The 22903-nt window shown below is 39.9% G+C and overlaps 1 protein-coding gene across 3 annotated transcripts; it reads left to right on the top strand.

Annotated features, from left to right (window-relative positions):
- The first annotated feature begins 3774 nt into the window (after positions 1-3774).
- On the top strand, positions 3775-21029 carry TDG (thymine DNA glycosylase). 3 transcript variants are annotated; one of them, XM_079937159.1, is made up of 10 exons: positions 3775-3949; positions 11707-11843; positions 14024-14265; positions 15088-15157; positions 16981-17116; positions 17318-17400; positions 17480-17574; positions 19733-19904; positions 20328-20453; positions 20885-21029. In XM_079937159.1, the coding sequence occupies exons 1-10, from the start codon at positions 3927-3929 to the stop codon at positions 21013-21015; spliced, it is 1215 nt and encodes a 404-aa protein (XP_079793285.1). In that variant the 5' UTR covers positions 3775-3926; the 3' UTR covers positions 21016-21029. The 3 variants fall into 3 exon arrangements, with proteins under 3 accessions (XP_079793285.1, XP_079793284.1, XP_079793286.1); XM_079937158.1 differs by having other exon boundaries at positions 20882-21029; XM_079937160.1 differs by having other exon boundaries at positions 3775-4223; positions 20882-21029.
- The last annotated feature ends 1874 nt before the right edge of the window (positions 21030-22903 follow it).

The raw sequence follows: 22903 nt of genomic DNA, 5'->3' as shown, positions 1-22903 counted from the left end.
CCTTTTCAAATTCTGGAAGAGTCTGGCAGAACTGGTATTATTTCTTCCTTAAATGTCTGCTGGAATTCACCAGTAAAACGATTTGGGCCTGTAGTTTTCTTTGTGGGGAGGTTTTTAACTACAAATTCAATTTCTTTGATATGGGGCTGTTCAGGTTATCTATTTATCCTGACTGGTCTTCAGTAGTTTGTGTCTTTAAGGAATTTGTGCATTTCATCAAAGTTGCTGAATTTATAGAAATAGAGTTGTTCAACATAGTCCCTTATTATTTCTTCATACATGTAGAATGTATAGTTATGTCACTTATTTCATTATTACATTGTTAATTTGTGTCTTCTCTCCTTTTCTTTCCTGTTAAATCTGGTTAGCAGTTTATCAGTTTTATTGATCTTCTCAAAGTACAACTTTTGGTGTCATTGATTCTCTATTGTTTTTCTGTTCTCGATTTCACTGATTTTACACTCTATATTTTCTTTCTTTTGTTACTTTTTTAAAAAGATTTATATATTATTTATTTTATTATTTATTTTTTTGGCTGCATCGGGTCTTAGTTGTGGCACGCAGGATCTGTGTTGAGGCATGAAGGACCTTTCATTGTGGCACGTGGGCTTCTCTCTAGTTGTGGCATGTGGGTTTTCTCTTCTCTAGTTGTGGCGCACAGGCTCCAGGGTGCGTGGGCTCTGTAGTTTGCGGCACGCAGGCTCTCTAGTTGAGGCATGTAAGCTCAGTAGTTGTGGCATGTGGGCCTAGTTGCCCCGTGGCATGTGGGATCCTAGTTCCCTGACCAGGGATCAAACCCACGTCCCCTGCATTGTAAGGCGGATTCTTTACCACTGGACCACCAGGGAAGTCCCTCTTTTGTTTACTTTGAGTTGAATTTGCTCTTCATTCTCTAGTTTCTTAAGATGGAAACTGAGGTCACTTTTTTTAATTAATTAATTATTTATTTTTGGCCGTGTTGGGTCTTCGTTTTTGAGCGCAGGCTTTCTCTAGTTGCAGCGAGTAAGGGCTACTCTTCATTGCAGTGCATGGGCTTCTCATTGTGTTGGCTTCTCTTGTTGCGGAGCACGGGCTCTAGGCATGCAGGCTTCAGTAGTTGTGGCTTGCGGTCTCTAGAGTGCAGGCTCAGTAGTTGTGGCACACGGGCTTAGTTGCTCCACAGCATGTGGGATCTTCCCGGGCCAGGGCTCGAACCCATGTCCCCTGCATTGGCAGGCGGATTCTTAACCACTGAGCCACCAGGGAAGTCCAGAAGCTGAGGTTATTGATTTGAGACATTTCTTCTTTGCTAACACAGGCATTTAATGCTATAAACATATGATGACCAGCTCTTTAGGCTTTGAATAGCCTTCTGTCTGAAGCCCTCCTTCCTCCTCATGCTCTGCTAAGGCTCACATATAGCTCTGAGAGGGTGGACTCTGGAGCCAGGTTGCCCTGGCAATATTCTTGACTCTGCCACTTAGCAGTTGTGTGAACTTGCACAAGTTATTTAACCTCGCTGTCAGTTTCTTTGTCTGCAAAATATAGATAATAATAGTTACTACCTCTAATGGTTAATTTTATGTGGCAACTTAGGCATGTTGCCCAGATACATGGTCAAACATTATTCTGGATGTTGCTGTGAGGATGTTTTTGGATGAGATTAACATTTAAATCAGTGGACTTTGAGTAAAGCAGATTGCCCTCCATAATGTGGGTGGGCCTCATCCAATCAGTTGATGGCTTGAACAGAACAAAAGATCTCCCTGAATAAGAAGGAATTCTCAAGCAGATGGCCTTCTGATTTGAACTGGAGCATTGGCTTTTCCTGGTTCTCCAGCCTGATAGCCTTCAAACTTGAGCTGTGGCATCGGTTCATAGGGTTCTCCTGAGAATTAAAAGAATTAATATATGCAAAGCACTTACAACAGTGCATGGTACATAGTCAGTAAATGTAAGCTGCTGTATTACCATCATTATTATCACCATTGTTATTGTTATGAATGTAACTGTTGTCATCCATTCTCCTTGTTGCTATGAGCTGTTGGCCTCCAAGGCCCCCATATTCAACAGAGACACTGGCACATTATTTAATCTTCCTCTTTAACACCTGTCAACAGGACCAACTACATAATTTGCAGACCCCAGTTCAAAGTAAAAATGCAGACCCCTCGTTAAATAATTATTTAAGAATTTCAAGATGGCAGTAGCAGAGCATTAAATTAACTAACTATGGGGCCCTTATAAGAGTAGGGCCCTATTCGACTACACAGATCACACACCCATAAAGCTGGCCCTGCTTGCCAGCATCAGAAGTGATTTCCTACCCACGACTCTAGCTTCCTACTTCTTGAGCTTCCCACTAGTAACCTTCACTTCTACTTAATTTTCACAATATGCTCGCCTAATTCATGCATTTAAAAATACATACAGGACAGGGAATTCCCTGGCTGTCCAGTGGTTAGGACCCCTGCACTTCCACTGCAAGGGGCACGGGTTCCATCTCTGGTTGGGAAACTAAGATCCTGCAAGCCGTGACATGGCAAAAAAAAAAAAAAAAAAAATACATACAGGAGTACCTCAAAGATGTTGCTTTAAAACTTTTCTGGATTGTGGTCCTGAGTGGTTAGCAAAACCAGAGAGAAAGAGAGGTTGGGCTGTTGTTAATTCATTCACTCAACAAATAATCACTGAATACCGACCATGAGTCAGGTTCTGAGTGACACCTACTTACTAGTAGGCAGAGTATTCGTAGACATTCTGAAAAGTTTAAAAATGTTATAAGTTTCACTTAAGCAATTCATATAATACAAATCAATATTTCTGTATTTACTCATGAAAGCCCTTTCCTGGATCCTAGAATGAAGAAGACACAAGTGGCACAGAGCCTCAGCCATTTCCCAGCTTGTGTATTAATCAGTGAGAAATAAACCTTTGTTGCTGTAAACCACTGAGATTTTGGACTCACAGCATAAAATATGGAAAGCTAACTAATACAGCAGCCATGTGTCCCATCAGGCTAACGAAAGAAACAGAATAGCCTATTACCATTAAGAGTTATTTAATGAAGTCCTTGTACAAAAACCAGCGATTAACTTGAGAACTAAAGAAACAAAACCCAGATTTAACAGCCAGCGAGAATAAAAGAGAGGTTAGTCCGGAAGGTTGTTACGAGGAGGTGATGCTTGAGTGCCATCTACTCTCACAGAGTTTAAACTTTTATATTTTTACATATTAAAAGTAAAGCAGAGAACGGTTTACGTAAAGTTCCATATTTTACAAAGCTGTTTTACAATCACCCTCATTTTACAGATTAGGAAAGTGAGGCCCAATATGGTACAGCGGCCAGGACTCCCAGGTTTTCTGATACCAAAGTCTCTGCTTTCTCCTACATCACAGTATTACCTGGTAATTAATGCAAATCGCAGTTTTTAATCGGAATAAAATTATCCAGGTGGAAAGGCCTGGATAATTGTGATAAGCATAACCGCCCCACCTACATAGCGCCCACAGAGAGGACTTCCCCAACTCGCACGCACCACCACCGGAAAGGCGGGCGGACAAAACCTTACATCCCCAGAGCGGGCCCCCTCCCTGCCTTTTTATCCTCCACCTTTCCCGGAAGGCCAAGTGGCGAGCAGTAGAACCAACGAGAGGGGAGAGAACGTGATTGGACTGCCCTGCATCACGTGACAAGCACAGGGCGTGTGATTTGGCTCCGGGCAAACGGAAGCGCCGGACGGAGGGTGGGTCTGGCCTGGGGGGGAGGGGGGACTAGAAACTTGGGGGAGGAGCTTGAGCGCCAGCCGCTGTCCCAGTTCTGCCAGCAATCGAATCTAAGTGTCTGGTTATTACCGTACCGCAGTACGTGCCTGGGCCGCGGTACTACAGTGTCCGGTCGCTCGCTTGCCAGGCAGGAGTAGCTGCGCGCGCGACGGCAGCAGGGAATGGAAGCGGAGAACGCAGGCAGGTAAGGCCGGGGCGGGGCACCGCCCCTCCCCCCGCGCCCTTCGCCGGGTGGAGGGCCGCGGGCGCGCGCGCGCACGCACGCACGCAGGGGGGTCTTTAAGGCCACGGCCCCAGTACAAAGGCCGGTGCCGCGCGTGCGCACTGGCGGCCTGTTCGGGGCGCCCGTTGCTCAGGTCCCTCAGCCTGGGCGCCGCTTGCATCTGGGCTCCTCTCCCCAGTCCTTCCCGGCACCCAGACAGCATTAAAATGCGATAATAAGCAACAAGCAGTCTCCGGTTAGTATTTGTTTCCGGTTACCTTTCTTGGCTATATTTCCCTTCACCCTCCATTACCGTGCGGAGCTGTAAGGATGTAGTATCACACGTATCACTCCAGGAGTTTTCATCTAAGAGTTGTAGATTTGCTGTGTCTTCCTTCCTCAAAGGTGTACGTCAGGGGCACAGGGTAGATAACATTGCAGCACTACAGCTCTTGAATTCTGGGACTAGGAATAACACTCCCAAGAAGTCGTGTGAAATTGTGTTCTAGTGGTCTTCGGGACTCCCTTAAGAATTTACTTGTAATATGTCCTTTGGGGAGTGTAAGAGGCGTGGAGAGTTTTGCAAAAGCAGACATCTCGAAATTGGAACCCCAGACGGAAAGCCAAATGAACTAAATATGGTAACAGAGTCTTTAAAAAGGAAAAAAAAAAAAGGTTTACATTGGAATACAGTACTGTTAGACCTAATGAAGAATTATCCTGACTTTCTGGCCATGGGGCCCTGAACTTGGGCAAGACACTAAACTTCTCTGGGCCTGTTCATATCTGTAAAATAGGGCGTCTGTGGAATCCAGTTGTGACATGCTGTGAGTCGGCGTTATGTGGAAGGGGTGTGCTTAAGTAACCAACATAGATTGTCTTAGAGTTTAGAGAAGGAGATATATGTAGATAAAGTGCAGACTTCATCTTGACATTATGAATCAAATCCTGAAATAACTCCATTTCTTTCCGTGAAGAACTTTACAAATAAAAGAATTCACCAGAACTTGTGTAAATCACTCTCTGTGATCTTCGGATCTGAATTGAAACCTGGGTAACACCTTCCATGAAGTAAATTACAGTCATCTCTCCGTATCCGCGGGAGATTTGTTCCAGGCCCCTCGCGAACACCAAAATCTGGACGCTCAATACCTTAAATAAAATGGCAGAGTCCGGTCGGCCATCATGCCTGTTCCGGAATGCAGATTTGGGGAGGGCTGGTCGTTCACATTGTCAGACCGTACTCAGTGTCTTGCAGCAAAGTAATAGGTCTCTCCGGTACAATGTTTAGCTCAAAACTGTCTGACTTATATTTGGTCTTAACTTAATCCATTGGGTTATAGATCATTTTTTATTTTGATTTGCAAAGCTTTCACCTTGGGAAATATGGAGAATTCTGTGTTAGTACTCTGAGGAGTTTATCCTTGGGCATTCTGAAATAACTCAGGCCCCAGGTAATCCTGAGAAAGTGGTTCTCTGTCATCCTTGACTTTGTGCTAATCAAGGAATGGCATGGAACTTTGGGTATAGTGAATTTGCTATTTACTTTGGAAGATTAATTTCAAAAAATTCAAAGAAAAGAATTCCATAGATATAGACCCCTTTTTAAAAAAAGAGAGAATAGTTCAAGAGTCTAAACAAGTGCTTACAGTCTAACCAGAGAGGGAAAAAGGAAGAAGAGGACCAGTATGTTTCTAATGAGCTCAAGCATGAAAAGGACGTTTACCAAAGATGGGAAGTAGGATGCCAAGTCAAAAATGACTGGAAACGTGTGACACAGACCACCAAGAACACAGACAGTTAAGATTAACCCTCAGATGAGACTGGGCTTTCTAGAAATGTTAACGAGACCAAGAACGTTTTTGAGTTAGTGCGGACAATAAGAAGGACAAGAAAGACTTGGGTTTTCTGCTTTGTTCACTGGCATGTTGTTAGTAGATGACAGAAAATATAAGCACTTAGTTCTGATTTTGATTTTTCATTTCATGTTAAGAAAAATGATTGTAGATGGAAAATGGCAGAATGATTGTTAGGTTTAAAGCTCAAGATCAATGAGGTCATTTAAGAGAACTTTTAGCAGCTCTAACAAATCATGTTTCCTGACCCAGATGAGTTGTATTTCAAGTGAGAGGCCAGATTACAGCATTCTTTAATAACTTGTAGACAACAGCAGAGGGGCCTAAAGTCTGAAAATAAACACATGGATCCCTTTTATTTTCCACAGGTGGAGTCTGTCGTGGAATTTATTGACTTTGATCCTAAATAAAATTTTTACTTCTCAGTGGTTATTGAACATATTTAAAAGGAACTAGTGACCACTAAGCTACAGTGTAAGTTTAGAATAAAGCAAGACCTACCAGGCTAGGTTCATTCCCTTTTTTATAATGATACTAGGCTAGACAGCATCAGAAGGTGGATGACAGGGGTACCTAGAATATTTAATCATCCCCTGTTGTCTTTGTTACAACAAATGTATTACACAGCAGGCACTGTTTTAAGTGTTTTACATGTGTTAACCAATTTTATTCTCATAATCAATGAATTAGGTGCTTCTGTCCCCATTTTACAGATGTGGAAGCTGGGACATAAAGAGGTTAAGGAACCTGCCTACAGAACTAGTAAATGGCAGAGCTGAAATTTGAACCCACACAGTGTAGCTTCAAAGTCAGCCTCCCTAACATCTGTACGTTTTGTGGGCAAGATAAGGATAGACTGGTGGCAGTCCTCTTAGGTGAAATCAAAACTGCTTTACTACTGAGAGTCAAGGCCAGGCTGAAGAGAGGTCTATACTGATGTGCCATGTAGTCCTACCCCAACTTTCCAGTGTTTAACAGCTTCAAGGTGCTGAAGGCGTGCTGATAAAATATTTGACCCAACTCTGTGAGGGGTTTGTGGAATTGATAGATTGAGTCAGAATCCAGGTCAATCCCAACTGACTGGAATGTGAATCATCTATTACAAAAAGAGGCACAATCCCGTGCTTAAGTGTATAAAGAACAGTGTTACAGGTATGAGATGAGGGAGCGGTGATAAAGGGCAGTTTTCATTGATGGTAAATTCAGTATGAATCAACAGTATAATGTGGGTGCCAGTAAAGCTAATGTAATGATTTTGTAATATGTCTCCAGAATGAGGACGTTGATAGCCCTGCTCAGTTTCAGGATGATGAGGCTATGGAGTATTTTTATTTTGTTTTATCCTAAGCACTAGAAAAATGACCAGGTAGTGAGGAAACCTGAAATTATGCTATATGCACAATCGTTAAATGAGTTGGGGTTCTGGCTCATTCTCAGTTTCTTGTGTTTACAGTTTCTAGTAGACCCTGCACAGTAAGTACCCAGTAATGCATGGTGAATACACGCACTTCCACTTAGCAATATTGAATGTAGGCTTTAAATAGTTGTAATGTATTCCATCATAATTTATGTAACTAGTCCCGTTTAGTTGAGCATTTGGATTATTTAGCATTGATCGTTATTTTGTAAGTATTCAGTGTTGTGTATGCTTGTTTAAATGAAGGTAATAAAATGGTGCTATAGAGTGAATGTTTGTGTCCTTCCAGAATTCATATGTTGCAACCTAACATATGGTTAGGTTATTTGGAGGTGGGGCCTTTGGGAAGTGATTAGGTCATGAGGGCAGAGCCCTCCTAATTGGAATTAGTGCCCTTGTAAAAGAGATCCCAGAGAGATCCCTCACCCCTTCCCCCGTGTGAGGACACAGCAAGAAGTCAACCGAAAATGAACCATAAAGCAGGCCCTCACCAGTCACTAAATCTGCCAGCACTTTGAACTTGGACTTTCCAACCTCCAAAACTGTGAGAAATAAATATTTGTTGTTTATAAGCCACTCAGTCTATGGTGTTTTGTATAGCAACCTGAACAAACTAAGACAAATATATTTAGAAAAAAAGCAACTTACGTCTTTAAAATAGTAGAAAATAACTGAAGGTTAAAGAAGTTGGAGTCATTCATCTTAGAGAAACCTTAAAGAGTTAGTTTTCTGGGTTTTTTGTTTAATTTTTATTGGAGTATAGTTGCTTTACAGTGTTGTGTTAGTTTCTGCTGTACAGCAAAGTGAATCAGTTATACGTATACATATATCCTTTCTTTTTTAGATTTGCTTCCCATTTAGGTCACCACAGAGCATTGAGTAGAGTTCCCTGTGCTATACAGGAGGTTCTCATTGGTTATCTATTTTATGCATAGTTGTGTATATATGTCAATCCCACTCTCCCAATTCATCCCGCCGCCCCGAGTTAGTTTTTTGAAATGCAGCAAAATCTGAATTAACTGGACTCCTTAGTCAACTCTGTGTGTGTGTGTGTGTATGCTCGTGCGCACATGCATGCCGTGTGTGTTTTGAGAAAGACCTTTGGAAAATACACACTTCATCACTTTCAGACAGTGGTAAAAAACCAGTCCTTTGAGCACTGTTGTTCAGGTGAAGGGGGTGTAAATGGAGGCTAGGAGAGAGGAAAGGGTTAACTGCAGGAAAGGGGAGAGGTGTCCAGAACATGTGTGTGTGTGGACAAACACAGATGATAGGAGAGAAAAGTCAACAAGGGGAAATAAAATCATTTATCATGCTCATAAGTTTGATATCAGGGAATTATAGAAAATTAAAATGCTTTGGGGTTCGTTCTGAGTCTGGACAGGTTTGGTCTTATTTCCTACACTTTCTCCATATATGTGGAAATCACGGAATCTCACCCCTCATTTTCATGGGGAGGGAACGGAGGTCCTGAGAGGATGCTAAGTGCTCCTCTGTTGCTGTCTCTAATACAGAGAAAATTGTTGTTCATAAATATTGCAGAATTCTGAATTATGAAGTGGCAGTTATCCTATATAAATATAACAAATGTATTTAGGAAATATTTTCACATTAAGGTTGAAATAGGTTCATGCTGCTTCCAAATTTAACCATTATTAGATAATAGAAAATTAAATTATCCAGAACTTTAGTTTCCTAGCATTCAGGTTCATAAAGGGTTTGGTACAGGTGTAATGCTGTCTTCTCCAAGTAGTAAGAACGTTGTAGTCCACCCTCTTTCCTTTTGTTCCGGCTCTTAGGAAGCTGTTAAGATAATCAAGCTAAATTGAATGCTCAAAAATGGTACATTACCTCAGAATTGATACATTCTGTTTTTCATAGCTTTCTCTATTTCTTTTCTACTTAAGCTTACTGTAAAGTGCCAGGGATAATTTTAGAAGGATTAAGGGACACATCCATATTATAGCCAAGTTTCTGGATTTTTTTTTAAAAAATTGATGCATATCTCTTAAAATAAGACCACATTTTCTCTTCCGTATTTTTCACTTTTTCTTCAGCCAGCTGAATTCTGAAATTTTGGTTTTCAGTTTCTGAAAGTCAGAATTTAATGACCCCTAAATATGCGAAAGGAGCCACATTTTGGAAATTCATTTTTTGAAGTTCAGAATCCTTTCGTAATGGGAATGGTGTTTCCCTTGTCTTCATATTTTTAAGAGTGGATTTTTGTGAAGTGCTCAAAATGGGACAAATATGTGAAACTCTGAGAGCCGTAACAATAAACATGGGGGAGAGTGGGACGCTGCCTTCCTGACAATGCGGCACTCACTTATTGTGACCACATGAGTTTTCTTTTATATATTCTAGCTGAAAGGGGCTATTAGATCTCAGGAAACCATCACTGGCCACAGTCCGAAGTTACAGTGCGTTTTACTGGAATTTCCAAGGGTAGCCACATGAGATCTCTCGACTAACCTAGCTATATAACCAGCTCCTCGTTAGCATATCTCAGTCATAAACACAGCCAGTATTTGGACAATTTATCCAAAAGTGCTATGAATATTATTAAAGAAAAGTGTGAAAAAAGAGAACATTTGACTTTGTGCCAGGCAAGGTTTAAGCCCTTTGCTTCTTTTCAATTTTACAACTTAACTTCTAGTCCTTGTCTACATATTTTCTCCATGAGCAGCCTTAGCTCACAGTGTTATTTTGTATTCTTTTCCACTTTATTATATATTAAACATTTTCTGTGCTTTTACATATCAATAAATTTAATTTTTAGTAGCTGCATAGTAGACTCATGTTAATGTACTATAGTTTACTAAATCATTGTATTGTCTTTATTTTTTCATATAATTTGAAAACAATGTATTTAAAGAAATAAAACTCTTAAGGTATATAGTTTAATATCTTTCTCACTAATTCTTCATCTTTTCTTTACCATCTTACCCTTAAAGATAGATTGAAGCTAGAATGCTTCGCCATTGTTTTGTCCATTGAGATTGGGCCCCTGTTTTTCTTTGAGCATCCAGTGTTCTAGCCTAGCCACCCACAGGTAGTTTGTAACCCTGTGTCTGCCTGGGCCGTTTAAGTTTATCCTGGGGAATGTCTTAGTTTGCCTTCTTTTTTTAAGAACCAAGTTATTAAGGTACGATTTACATGTTGTAAAGTGCATGCATTTACCGTGTACTAGTTTGCCTTTTTAACCTCCACTTTCTGAGCACCCTGTTTTCTTTGTCCACACATCACAGAAAAAGAAACTATTAAGCTTGCCACAGAAAACATGGCTTTTCTCTCCAAATGGTAAATGGTACTTATCCATTTTATTTCCTAGTGTTTTTCTTCCTTCTGCATATTTAGTGGCATTTTTTTGGCATCAGCTGTAACTCAGGTTTCATAAAATGTGGGTTTACTTCCCTAGCTTTGTGCTGATAGCAACAGCTTGGGGTGGTGGTTTATAGTCACCAGAAATATTTTTAGCATTTGTTTTCTGTGAAGGCCTGTGTTCCTTACATTGAACAGAACACTTTGAACAGAGTTTAAATCGTGTTCAGAAGAGAGGTTTAGAGTAGTCTTTTCCATAAATTCACAGATATTTATGGAAATGTCCATTTCTAGTCCTCATTTAGTGGCAAAAAAAACCCAGCAACCGTTAAAAAAAAACAGATCCAATGAATACATAAGTAAACAGGCAAGTAAATCAAAAGAGAACCTTAAGTTCTTAAGGAATGGAGAGATGTTGGTCAAAGGGCACAAACCTCAAGTTATAAGATTAACAGGTTCTGGGGTTCTAATGTACAGCATGGTGATTATAACGAATAATGCTGAAGGATATACTTGAAAGTTGCTGAGAGAGCAGATCTGAAATGTTCTCACAACAAGAAAGAAATGGTAATTATGTGCCCCGGTGGAAGTGTTAGCTAAGGCTATGGTGGTAATCATTTTGCAGTATATGTGTGTCAGATCAACACTGTTGTACACCTTAAACTTAATACAATGTTACATGTCAACTATATCTCAATAAAACTGAAAAAAAAGTTTAAATTGCAGGGGATCTTTGTGACAAGAGGATTAAATACTGAAGGTAGGAATACAAATTATTTTTGTGGATATTTCAACCCTGTATGGGCTGGTGGGTCTTTCAACTTCTACTAGAAAATTCCCATGATCTCATTTCAGGGAAGTACAGGCTTACCTGACAGGACTGGTAAGCTTTACTGATGACACATTTTGTCATTAAAACAGTGTGAGAGTTAATTATAGATGGTTAGTAGGTACCCGGTAAAGGATGGGTAAATGTGTACATATGGGAAGAGATCTTCTTCCCCTCTTTGCTCCTGTTGTCAACTCTAAATAAATACTATAATCTGGTTACAAATATTTGGATCCTGACGGTTTTTTAGAGCTGATCATTTAACCTTAGTTTGGGTAATTTTGTCTTCTTATCTTATCCTTGATTGTTCTTTCAGCTGTCCCCTTCAGCACGCGCAAACTTTTTATACATTTCCATTCCAACAAATGATGGCTGAAGTTCCTATGGCAGTTATGAATGAACAAGAAATGCCGGAAGTTCCAGCCCCAGCTCCTGCTCAGGAACCCACACAAGGTAGTTTTCACCAGGATACTTTGGAAAATTAGCTACTGCATTAGCCAACATATTTAAGAAAGGGTTTAATGTTTTGTTTTTTTTGTTTTTTTTGCGGTACGCGGGCCTCTCACTATTGTGGCCTCTCTCGTTGCGGAGCACAGGCTCCGGACGCGTAGACTCAGCGGCCATGGCTCACGGGCCCAGCCGCTCCGCGGCATGTGGGATCTTCCCGGACTGGGGCACGAACCCGTGTCCCCTGCATCCGCAGGCAGACTCTCAACCACTGTGCCACCAGGGAAGCCCTTATGATGGGTTTTAACTCTGTTTTTGTGTTAAAAAATTTAATCCACTTTTTAAGTACTTAATAAGTGCCAGGCACTGTGATAGGTTTTGGGGAATAAAAGAACATGGATCCTGCCCTCAAATATCTCCTAATCTAGTCAACGTGGAACTCCTCTGTACACTAAGTGGTGCATAGGGGCACAGGATGCTGCGGGGCTGGCACCTAACTTGGACTGAGGCTCAGAGGCAGCTTCCCAGAGCTCTGAATTTCAAGAGTGAGGGAGTAGCACGTGAAGCACATGACAAATGGGTTGGGGAAAATTCCAGGCCAAGGGAGCAGTGTGCACCAAACCACAGACATGAAGAAGCATGACACAGTTGAAAAACCGTGATTCTGTGTTACTGGAGTCTGGAGTATAGCAAAGAAATGGTGAGAGGTGAGGCTGGATTAGGGGTCAGTCGAGGCTTCTTGTTTAACCTAAAGAATGTGTGTTCTATTCTGAAGGCGATAGGAAGCTGTTGAGAGAATGGAATTAGAGGGGGACTTAAATAGATTGATATTTTAATATCATAGAGGATAGACTATAATAGAGATATATCATACTATGTATCTAATAATAATAATATATATGATAATATGGTAGAGAGCAGGGCAGAACTTGGAGGTGAGGCCGTGGTTCATGAATTTCTTGCTGGAAGTGAGGGAGAAAGAGGTACTGTTCACCAAGACAGGGAATTAGAAGAGAGGAGAACAGATTTGGGGGTGGATGGTGGAGAGGGTAACGATTTTCCTCAGCGTAGCAGTACGGTGTAAGGAATGTGCTCAGAGTTTCAGTTTATGGTTGCAGGAGCACATCTAACTCCACTGCGTTGGAGATCCACCCTGCCCTCGACTCTTCTGTCTTTCCGGGCAGGGGCACTAGGACTTCTCCAGCCACCAGCCGATGGAGGTGGACCCCTTGGCATAGGGAGTGGCTGAAGCAGTGTGAGGAGAAGAGAGGACGGATGGGAGGCTCAGTTGAGGAAACGCCAAATGGTAGCGGAATGGGATAGGGGCCCGAGACATGAAGTGCTACGGTAAAGCGTTACGGATGACAAAATCAAGACCCCCTTTGGGTAATTTTATGTCCCTGGTGCTTGTCCACAGGTAATTTTCCCCCAAGGAACATCTGCCATTGTCTGGAGATACCTTTGATTGCAATGACTGGCAGGGTGCTACTGGCACCTAGTGGGTAGAGGCCCCAGTTGCTGTTACACATACTTGAATGTACAGGACAAGCCCTCACAGCCCAAAATCATTCAGCCTAAAATGTCAGTAGGGCCAAGATTGAGAAACTCTGCTTGAGGTCCTGAGATCAGAGCCCTAGTCTTCCCTTTTGACAAGTACTGCCAGCCCAGAGAGTCCATCCCCAGCATGTCTCAATTCACCTCTTCGACTGTGTGGGGAACAGGATATACGCTCAGTCCCTAAAACAAGCCCACAAGCCATTTGAGTTCTGCTGGAAATTACGGAGAAACTGAATTAAAATGTTTCCCTTCCTCCCTGTTTTTCTATCTATTTATTCTTTCATTCGTTGACTTAACTATTTATGTATTTATATTTAGAATTCTTATAAAATGGTACATAGATACTTCGCATCCCTGGGGAGGCCAAGATGCCTGATAATAGTGTGTGGAAAATCAATCTATGATTATAAAGGACATTTCATCCCAAGAACGGCTAGCAGAGGAAGGAGGGTGGGATTGAGGCCACATAGACCCAGAAGGGAGGCGGAGGCATTGCAGAGGAGAGTGATGTTGGGAAATAAAAGAGAAAAGTAGAAAGGATGTTGATGGGGTGACTTTTCTGGGAAAGCTGCTAAAGCTTGTAAGTTAAGGTTCTTTGCATCTACGTCTTGGAACTCATTGTGTTTCAGAGACTCCAAAAGGAAGGAAAAGAAAACCCAGAAAAACAGAACCAAAAACACCGGTGGAACCCAAAAAACCCGCTGAAGCCAAAAAATCTGGCAAGTCCACAAAATCAAAAGAAAAGCAAGAAAAAATTACAGACACATTTAAAGTGAAAAGAAAAGTAGACCGGTTCAACGGTGTTTCAGAAGCTGAACTTTTGACGAAGACTCTACCGGACATTTTGACCTTCAATCTGGACATTGTGATTGTAAGGAAATTTGTTCTCCTTTGGTTTTATAAATAGCATTAGTGGATTAACTTTACTTAACCATATCCTTGCAAATAGCATTTTGCTGAAAAGAACCATTTCTAAGATCCTCTTGGTAGTAAATGGAGTCACCTTCTTAAGGTTGTATTATATGGGTGAGTTTAAGAGGGTGGGCTCCGGGGCAGGGCTGTTTGCTTTCACATCCTGCCACATGGGTATGACCACGGACAAGCCTGAACCTTCCTAAACCCCAGTTTCCTCATTGGTGAAGCAGGGGTGATGACAGGATGAAGGTGGATCCTTTGGCATAGGGATTGCAATTACATAAAATAATCCACGTGCTCACTTAGGTTGCATGACGCCTGTGGGTCCTCCGTACACGATAACACTGATTTTGGACTTTGATTTTTGTCAGTAACTGTAAGCAACATCAGCATGGAAACAACTGTGTAGATGATGTGGGGTCAGCTGCTTGTTGGGAGTTGAGAAGCAGACTTGTGGCTGGACCTGGGCTCAGGTTGATTGATTGCTCCAGCTCCTCTCTCTTTCCAGCCCAGTTGGGGGTGAGGCTGCTGGGGATACGAGGGAGTCAAACTGGTTTTTTAAAACACCACCAAAACTTTTAATATAAAGGAAATCTCTTTCCTCAAAATGGAATACTTTGTTCAGGTCAAGAGTTGGTACTTGATAAAGCAATAGCTTCTGACACTGGATTAGATTTTTATTTTAATCAATTCAGTTTTATCCACCCCTCCTCCATGGAAGCCCTAAGACTTAAGCCTACTTTTCAAGACTAAAATGTACAAATATTTTGTTTTGTAGATTGGCATAAACCCAGGACTAATGGCTGCTTACAAAGGGCATCATTACCCTGGACCTGGAAACCATTTTTGTAAGTGGTTACCTTTTTTATTTATTTATTTATTTTTAAAAATATTTATTTATTTGGCTGCATCAGGTCTTAGTTGTAGCACACGGGGTCTTCGTTGTCGCATGTGGGATCTTCGTTGTGGCATGCAAACTCTTAGTTGCAGCATGTGGGATCTAGTTCCCTGACCAGGGGAAGGCCCCCTGCATTGGGAGCATGGAGTCTTAGCCACTGGACCACCAGGGAAGTCCCTGTGGCTACCTTTTTTAATATTTTACTTTTAAACTAGATATTCTTGTTAACAGTTTGGGTCTTTTTTTTTTTTGTTTTTTTTTTTGCGGTACACGGGCCTCTCACTGTTGTGGCCTCTCCCGTTGTGGAGCACAGGCTCCGGACGCGCAGGCTCAGCAGCCATGGCTCACGGGCCCAGCCGCTGCGCGGCATGTGGGATCCTCCCAGACCGGGGCACGAACCTGTGTCCCCTGCATCGGCAGGCAGACTCTCAACCACTGCACCACCAGGGAAGCCCTGGGTCTTGTTTTTTTAAACCAAATTGTGTTTTATAAAAAGAAACTATATGGTTGAGTAAATATAATACATCTTTTCTATGTGTTTTTACACAAAAATAAAAGGTTTGAAATGATCTGGCGCTGTTAACATTTTGGTGTATAAGAGTGGCGGGGCATGCTTCCCTGGTGGCGCAGTGGTTGAGAGTCCGCCTGCCGATGCACGGGACACGGGTTCGTGCCCCGGTCTGGGAAGATCCCACATGCCGCGGAGCGGCTGGGCCCGTGAGCCATGGCCGCTGAGCCTGCGCGTCCGAAGCAACGGGAGAGGCCACAACAGTGAGAGACCCGCGTACGGCAAAAAAAAAAGAGTGGAGGGGCATGAAAAAGGAGTACTTCCTCTTTTGTTTGAGTTGTTTTCAGTGAGTTTTAACACTTTTTGAAAATGATTTTTCTTTTTTGTTACTATTCTTTTATCTACAGAATAGTAACAGTAGTACATCGTTGTGCCAGTACAGACGGAATACTTACCTTTCCAGATTTCTGCTCATCTTATTTCCTAGGAGAAATGAAATGCATTGGCAATCAAGCTGTAATAGTTAAGAGAGACTCTGATTGGAGACATTCTCCACAGATGCTTTGTATCTAGCAGAAATTAGTATTGAAGACCCTCATACTTGTAGAGTGAGCTTTAAAACCAAGTATAACTCCTGTTGTATTGTCCTATATATAAATCGTCTTATCTATTATAACACTGCCTAATAGACAAGGCGTGCAGTAGACAATCAGGAAACACTAGCTGATTAAGTAAACAGCATTAAAAACCTTTAGGACAAATGATAGTAATGTATTTTTGGAACTAATAACATGTTGTCTCCATTATTTGAAAACAAAATTTCTAGAGAAGTTTGAACTTTTCATTTTCTCCACTGTCAAGATGTTTAAATGCCCTGAGTCCATTGGTGTATGTTTATCTGTTTAGGGTTTTCCAGTGGCAGGTGGTGGTACTTCCAGTCATTTAAAAGCTAAACAGTGTCGAAGTTTACTACACTGACTAGCTGTGTACCCAACAAGCATTTACTTTGACCCCCTGTAAAAAGGAGAAAAATAATAGTAATATTTCATAGTTACGACAAGTAAATGAGGTAATCCACGTGAAGGACTTAACACAGCACCCAGCCCATAGTAATTGCTTGGTATGGTATTTGACCTATGTTATAATTTTTTAAATATCCAAAATCTTTTTTTTTTTTTTTATTTCAAGAGTAGACCCGCATCAGTACATGGGGCAGAAAAACCTTTGACCTTCTACAGAAATAAACTGAACTCTCTTCTTCACAGGGAAGTGTCTGTTCATGTCAGGGCTGAGTGAGGTCCAACTGAATCACATGGACGATCACACTTTACCAGGAAAATATGGTATTGGATTTACCAATATGGTGGAAAGGACAACACCAGGCAGCAAGGATCTTTCCAGGTGATTGCATAACATTCGGTTTTGTAGGTTGGAACCCTGATCATGCTGGGTGCCTCGTGTAGTCTAGGAGCATCCTACGTATCTAGTTGAAGCTGAGCTTAACAGTTATATGAGTTGATCTTTTATAGAAAGCTATCTGAATTTAGCGTATTATAAATATTGCCATATTTATATTTTGACTACTTTTTAATTCGATTTTAGTAAAGAAGTTCGTGAAGGAGGACGTATTCTAGTGCAGAAATTACAGAAATATCAGCCACGAATAGCAGTGTTTAATGGAAAATGTAAGATTTACTTTTAAATTTTATCTTTTTTCTTTGCTAACATTATGGGCAATGTAAATATGCTTGTATTTCATTTTAGGTATTTATGAAATTTTTAGTAAGGAAGTTTTTGGAGTAAAAGTTAAGAACTTAGAATTTGGACTTCAACCGCATAAGATACCAGACACAGAAACGGTAAGTCCTTAAAACTACATTTGTAAATCAACTAAATATGAATCTTCTCTAGCTAGTTTCCCCTTTTTATTTGTTCTGTCCATTTTTAATTTATGCCGTGAAAAAAAAAACACTGTATTTTGTGGAATAATATCTACATATCAACTTGAAGTAATGGTTGCAAATTAATTCAGATACTGTTATAGTTTTATTCGAAAAAGAAACATTTGTCAGATAAATGTCTTTATGACATTATGTTAGTTATGTTATTGGGCTAAAATATCAAGAGGAGCTGGCTCACAAGCTCATTCAAAATATATTTAATGGCATATTCTTGTCAAATTCAAGTGGGTTAGCCCTTATTCAGTTGTGAAACAAACATGTAAATATAGACATGATCCCGATTAGTGAAACTGCTAATCACCCCCCGTTTATATATCCTGGCCCAATCTCATGTTAGAGCCATAGAAACAGAACAGCCCCGTTGCAGACAGGCATCCAGCCACCCTGACTGGCATTTGGTGCTATTGTCTTTATACATAAAGGCATCATGAGATAACACATTGGTTTTCAAACTATAATTTCTGTGGAGTTTATGCAGGCATTTGATTCAAAGTTTGCTTCTTAAATATAGTTTTAAGTTTTGTTTACAACTTTTAAAATAAAAATACACATGCACAGACCTCTGTGTTATAGACAGCATTTGAAATGACGAGAAGCCAACGTGCTGACAAGTTTTTGTGGAGACCTCAGAATAAAGTTTCTGCCACCAATATATATTTTAACTTCTTTTTAAATTTCTTCTATTTTTAACTAATAAATACGTGATTGATAAAGTAGGTTGTAGCACTGGTCATTCTTTAAATTGCAGCCTACCCTTGTCTACTTGGGTAAAATTGTACAGATGAGTTCACTACTTCCTATAAAGTACTGCATTATTGTCCCTTAAATGCCAGATGAGGCTCAGGTGTGTCTCTTGGATATGTGATCATAGTAGTGCAATAACAAGTGAACCTGAATCATATCAAGATAGGTAGTTTTAGCTCTTACAATGATCTGTGAGTGCATTTATCTTATAAAATTTATTCTTTATCATGAAGTATTCAGAGTTATTGATGATATTAGTGATCCAGCTTTGAAAAAATCTACTTTTTCAAGTTTCTGGATCACTTTAATTGAAGACTATCTTGAGCTTGGAAAATGTGCTGTTACAAAACCTGGTAGCGTTTGCACCTACATATCTTTCTGAATCAGGATTTTCTAAATGCTGCATAAACAAAAAAAAATAAGTCAATAACGGTTTGTTTTTTTTCTGTAATATATGGTATAGAGGCCAATTTAAAAATTGTAAAAAATTGCAACTGGAAAGTCCAAAATTCAGCAGCCTCACTCTTTTATGTAAGATATAAATATCCTGATATATTTTATGCTCTGTGAAGGACAATTTGTCATCATCATCCAAAATGATAAATGCAAGTATCTTTCTTCCTAGCCATTCCACTTCTAGGAATTTATCCAACAGATAGACTCACACATATTCAAAATTAAATATATACAAGGTTTTTTACTACAGCTTATAATATTAAAAGATTGGAAACAACCTAAATGCCCACAGGTGGGCTCTGGTTAAATTATGAAACTACTACACAGCTATAAAAAAGGAAGCTTGTTTTACTCTGATATAGATACCTGATACTGAATTTGATACAGAATTATCTCTGAGATACATTGTTGAGTAAAAAAAGCAGGGTGCAGGATAGGGAATAGAGCATGTTACCATTTGTGTGTTTTTAAAAGGGGTGAGGGAGAGTACATATATCAGATACATTTATTTGATTGTATATTCATGGAAAACCTCTGGAACTAGCAATTGATTGCCCTTGGAAAAGAGAACTAGGTGGATAGAAACAGAATTTAGAGGAAAGACTTTTCATTGTATACTTATATGTCATTTTGTACAAACACTGGGGGAGGCGGGAAGCCTCATTGTTTTTGATTTATTGACTTTGTATTAAGTATATATTACAAATTTGAACTCAAACACAGCTAGTTTTATTGATTTTGCATATATTTATATAAGTATCAAGTTATTAACTGAAAGAAAGATTTTCTAATCTCAAGATGAGTGGATTCAATAGAATTGTAAGATTTCTGTAACTACAAAATATTATGATTCTAGCTCTGCTATGTTATGCCATCGTCCAGTGCAAGATGTGCTCAGTTTCCTCGAGCCCAGGACAAAGTTCATTACTACATTAAGCTGAAAGACTTAAGAGATCAGTTGAAAGGCATTGAGCGAAACACAGACGTCCAAGAGGTGCAATATACATTTGACCTGCAGCTAGCCCAAGGTATGCTACCACTGTCACTCCTGTTGCTCGTTTCATGTATATCTACATTATAGAAAGTATGCTGTGAATTTTAAATTAAGCAGGAGAGAAGAAAACAATTATATTAGCAGCCAGAGTGCTCTGATAACAGGTGTTAGTCACTATTAAAATCCTTTTCCCAAGGACTTCCTGTCTCATCTGGGCGCTCCTGCAGATGTCTAGGAGCCAAGAAACAGTGCAGCTCACCTCAAATTAAATCTAATAGGTTTTGACAGCTTTTATGAGTTAATTTGGTTTATTTTACAAAGTGTTCAAAGCGAAAGTTGTGTCTCAGATGTGACATTCAAGAAAAAGATTTGTTCACGATAATGTTTTTTGAATAAAGCTATCTTCAAAATTGTTATATACAAAATCAGTTTTAAATCCCTTTTACCCTTCTCACAGAGGATGCAAAGAAGATGGCTGTGAAGGAAGAAAAGTATGATCCGGGTTATGAAGCAGCGTACGGTGGTGCTTATTGTGAAAATCCGTGCGGTAGTGAACCTTGCAGCTTCTCTTCAGATGGGCTGAGTATGTCCCCTCCATCTGTTTGTTTCTTTCAAAGACTTGGTTTTGCCAGGATTGGGGAAAGAAGTTTTTTTAGAGAGAGTAAATTCCTGAAGAATGGGAACGGAAATACAAAAATCTATTTAGTGACTTAGAGTGAAAATTCGATTGTTATTTGGTGTTTAACTTCACAAGCTTTTACAGCTCATTTTCTTTAAGTCACTGACTCTAAGTCATCCTAAGTGCATTTCCCTCCTTGGATAACAAATGAGGATTTATCAGTCCATATCTTAAAATAGAATAGAAATTTACAATTGTATTCAAGAAGCTTGCTTAACTATTTTAATAACAGCTCTCCTTCACTGGACTGTTAAAATCTCCTAATTAGATCATTTAAAGCTTTCAGATAGAGTAAACTAACATTCTTCCCCCCTTCCCCCCCCTCCTGCCAGCAGCTGACAGTGGAGGATCAACTTTCAGTGACATTCCAAATGGGCAGTGGATGACCCAGTCATTTACAGACCAGATTCCTTCCTTTAATAATCACTGTGGGATGCAAGAACAGGAAGAAGGAAACCATGCTTAAGAATGGTGTTTCTCTGCCCTGCTTAAATGCTGCAGTTTTAATGCAGTTGTCAAGAAGTGGCCCTCTTGACACCACCTCAAAGTGGTTTGTTAACTGAAGTATTTTATTCATATTTTACTCTGGTGATGTAATCATGGTACAGTAGAACTACTTACGGACCTAAGTACTTTGGAAGGAGAAAGTAGAGTTTTTTTGTGTATGAGTTTTTGTATTGGAATTAATCATCATTCCAGCTTTTTATCAACTATCTTTCATTTATGAAGAAATTGATTTCCTTTTGGGAGTCATTTTTAACCTGTAATTTAAAAATGAGTCTGCATATTTACACTTGATTATTAACTGTGCATAAACTTAGACGCACCGTTATCCCTTTCATGCGTAAGAAGGGCGTGCTGATAAGATTCCCACTGGTAAAGAGGCAAATGTGCTGATTTTCATCTGTGAGATTAACCTTCAGTGGAGTCTCATTTGGTAGTTTTTAGTGGTGTTTGATGGGCTTCCTGAGTTGTATTCACACTCAGACCTCCTTGCTTTACCAGGGGTGAGCATTTCTGAGAGTTGCTTGGTAGTAGAAATGGGGAGTATGGCCTTGCAGCAGCAAGGCTAACCCGGCCTTACATGTCAGGGCCATGAGCCCTGGCTTTGGCCCTCTCACCCCCATGTGTTGGTCCTCTAGTAGGCAGACACTATTCTGCTGGGATGGTTAAGTTCCAGAGAGTGCAGAAGACCTTTTAAATTTGCTACTTCATCTGTGTTTTACTTGAGAGACATACATTTGATAGGGAAGGAACTGAATTTCTCTCTCAGTATCTATCACCATTCAAATTTTATCCTCCTTGGCTTTAAGCATGTAACATGGAAATGATGAGAAATGAACTTTCAGACTGAGTAACAAGATGCTGGAGGTGTTTGATAATCTTATTTAAACTGGTGCTTTATGTACATGAGATGTACTAAAATAATACAGGATTTTTCTTGCTAGGTAAATTGAATAAGCCAGTAATTTTAAAAAATTCTCTCTCTTCATCATTGCTCTTTGTTACTGTGGACTAAGTGAACCTCATGGCCAGGTTACTTTGAAGTAATGTACCTTTGTGATTTTCTAATGCATTTTCCATGGTGCTACAAATAGTCCAGACTACTGGGCCTGGTGGATATCAAAGCTGGGTATTCAGAAATGCCAGTTGCATTTACTCCTGATCACTTCTGAATATTCTGATTTTATACCTACCCAGGGAGCATGCTGTTTCTTGATATGAAAATATTTATGAGGTTTTGTTTTTTTTCTAAAAGGTTATATGGCCTGTTTTTTTTGGTAATAAGAGATACAAATTATTGTTGTGAATCTTACCATGCCTTTGTAGCTATAGCTATGATGGATTTTATTTTTCCTTTAGTCTAGGTAAAGCTGTGTAAAAGTCATTCGTGTTATTTAAATCACGTACTGTACTGCTGTTTACATGGATGTTTTGTGCAGGTGCTTTGAAGTGCCTTGCATCAGGGATAGGAACAATTTAATTATTTTTTTCCTGGGACTCTGTAAAGCATGTAACTAGGTATTGCTTTGGTTTTTAACAATTACAGCCTTACATAGATTTTTTTTTTTTAGTGGAGAAAATACCTTTTAAATTATGATGGACACGCACTAGAGAATGGGTTTGAAGATTTTTTTCAAGCATACAATAATGGTGTTTTTCATTAAATATGACAGATGAACAGTAAATGTTGATATACCCTATATACAACAATATGAGACTTTTTCATTAAATAATATTTAAAAAGTTTTTAAATTCATTTGAAAATATGATGGTTTTTACAATAAAAAATATTGAAGATGATCATCCTTAAGTTGCATTGTCTTCTTTAGCAAGACTTACTGGTATTCGTT

This window comes from Stenella coeruleoalba (assembly GCF_951394435.1).
Source record: "Stenella coeruleoalba genome assembly, chromosome: 11".
Taxonomy (NCBI): domain Eukaryota; kingdom Metazoa; phylum Chordata; class Mammalia; order Artiodactyla; family Delphinidae; genus Stenella; species Stenella coeruleoalba.
Note: the sequence above shows the minus strand (reverse complement) of the source record. Positions and strands in the feature narration are given on the sequence as shown.

Bases quoted from the DNA above. Each gene is read 5' to 3' on its own strand.
- TDG (XM_079937158.1), top strand. From the start codon at position 3,927: ATGGAAGCGGAGAACGCAGGCAG. The intron at 11,844-14,023 runs GTAGTTTTCACC...ATTGTGTTTCAG, and splicing joins TGCTCAGGAACCCACACAAG to AGACTCCAAAAGGAAGGAAA. The intron at 15,158-16,980 runs GTAAGTGGTTAC...TCTTCTTCACAG, and splicing joins TGGACCTGGAAACCATTTTT to GGAAGTGTCTGTTCATGTCA.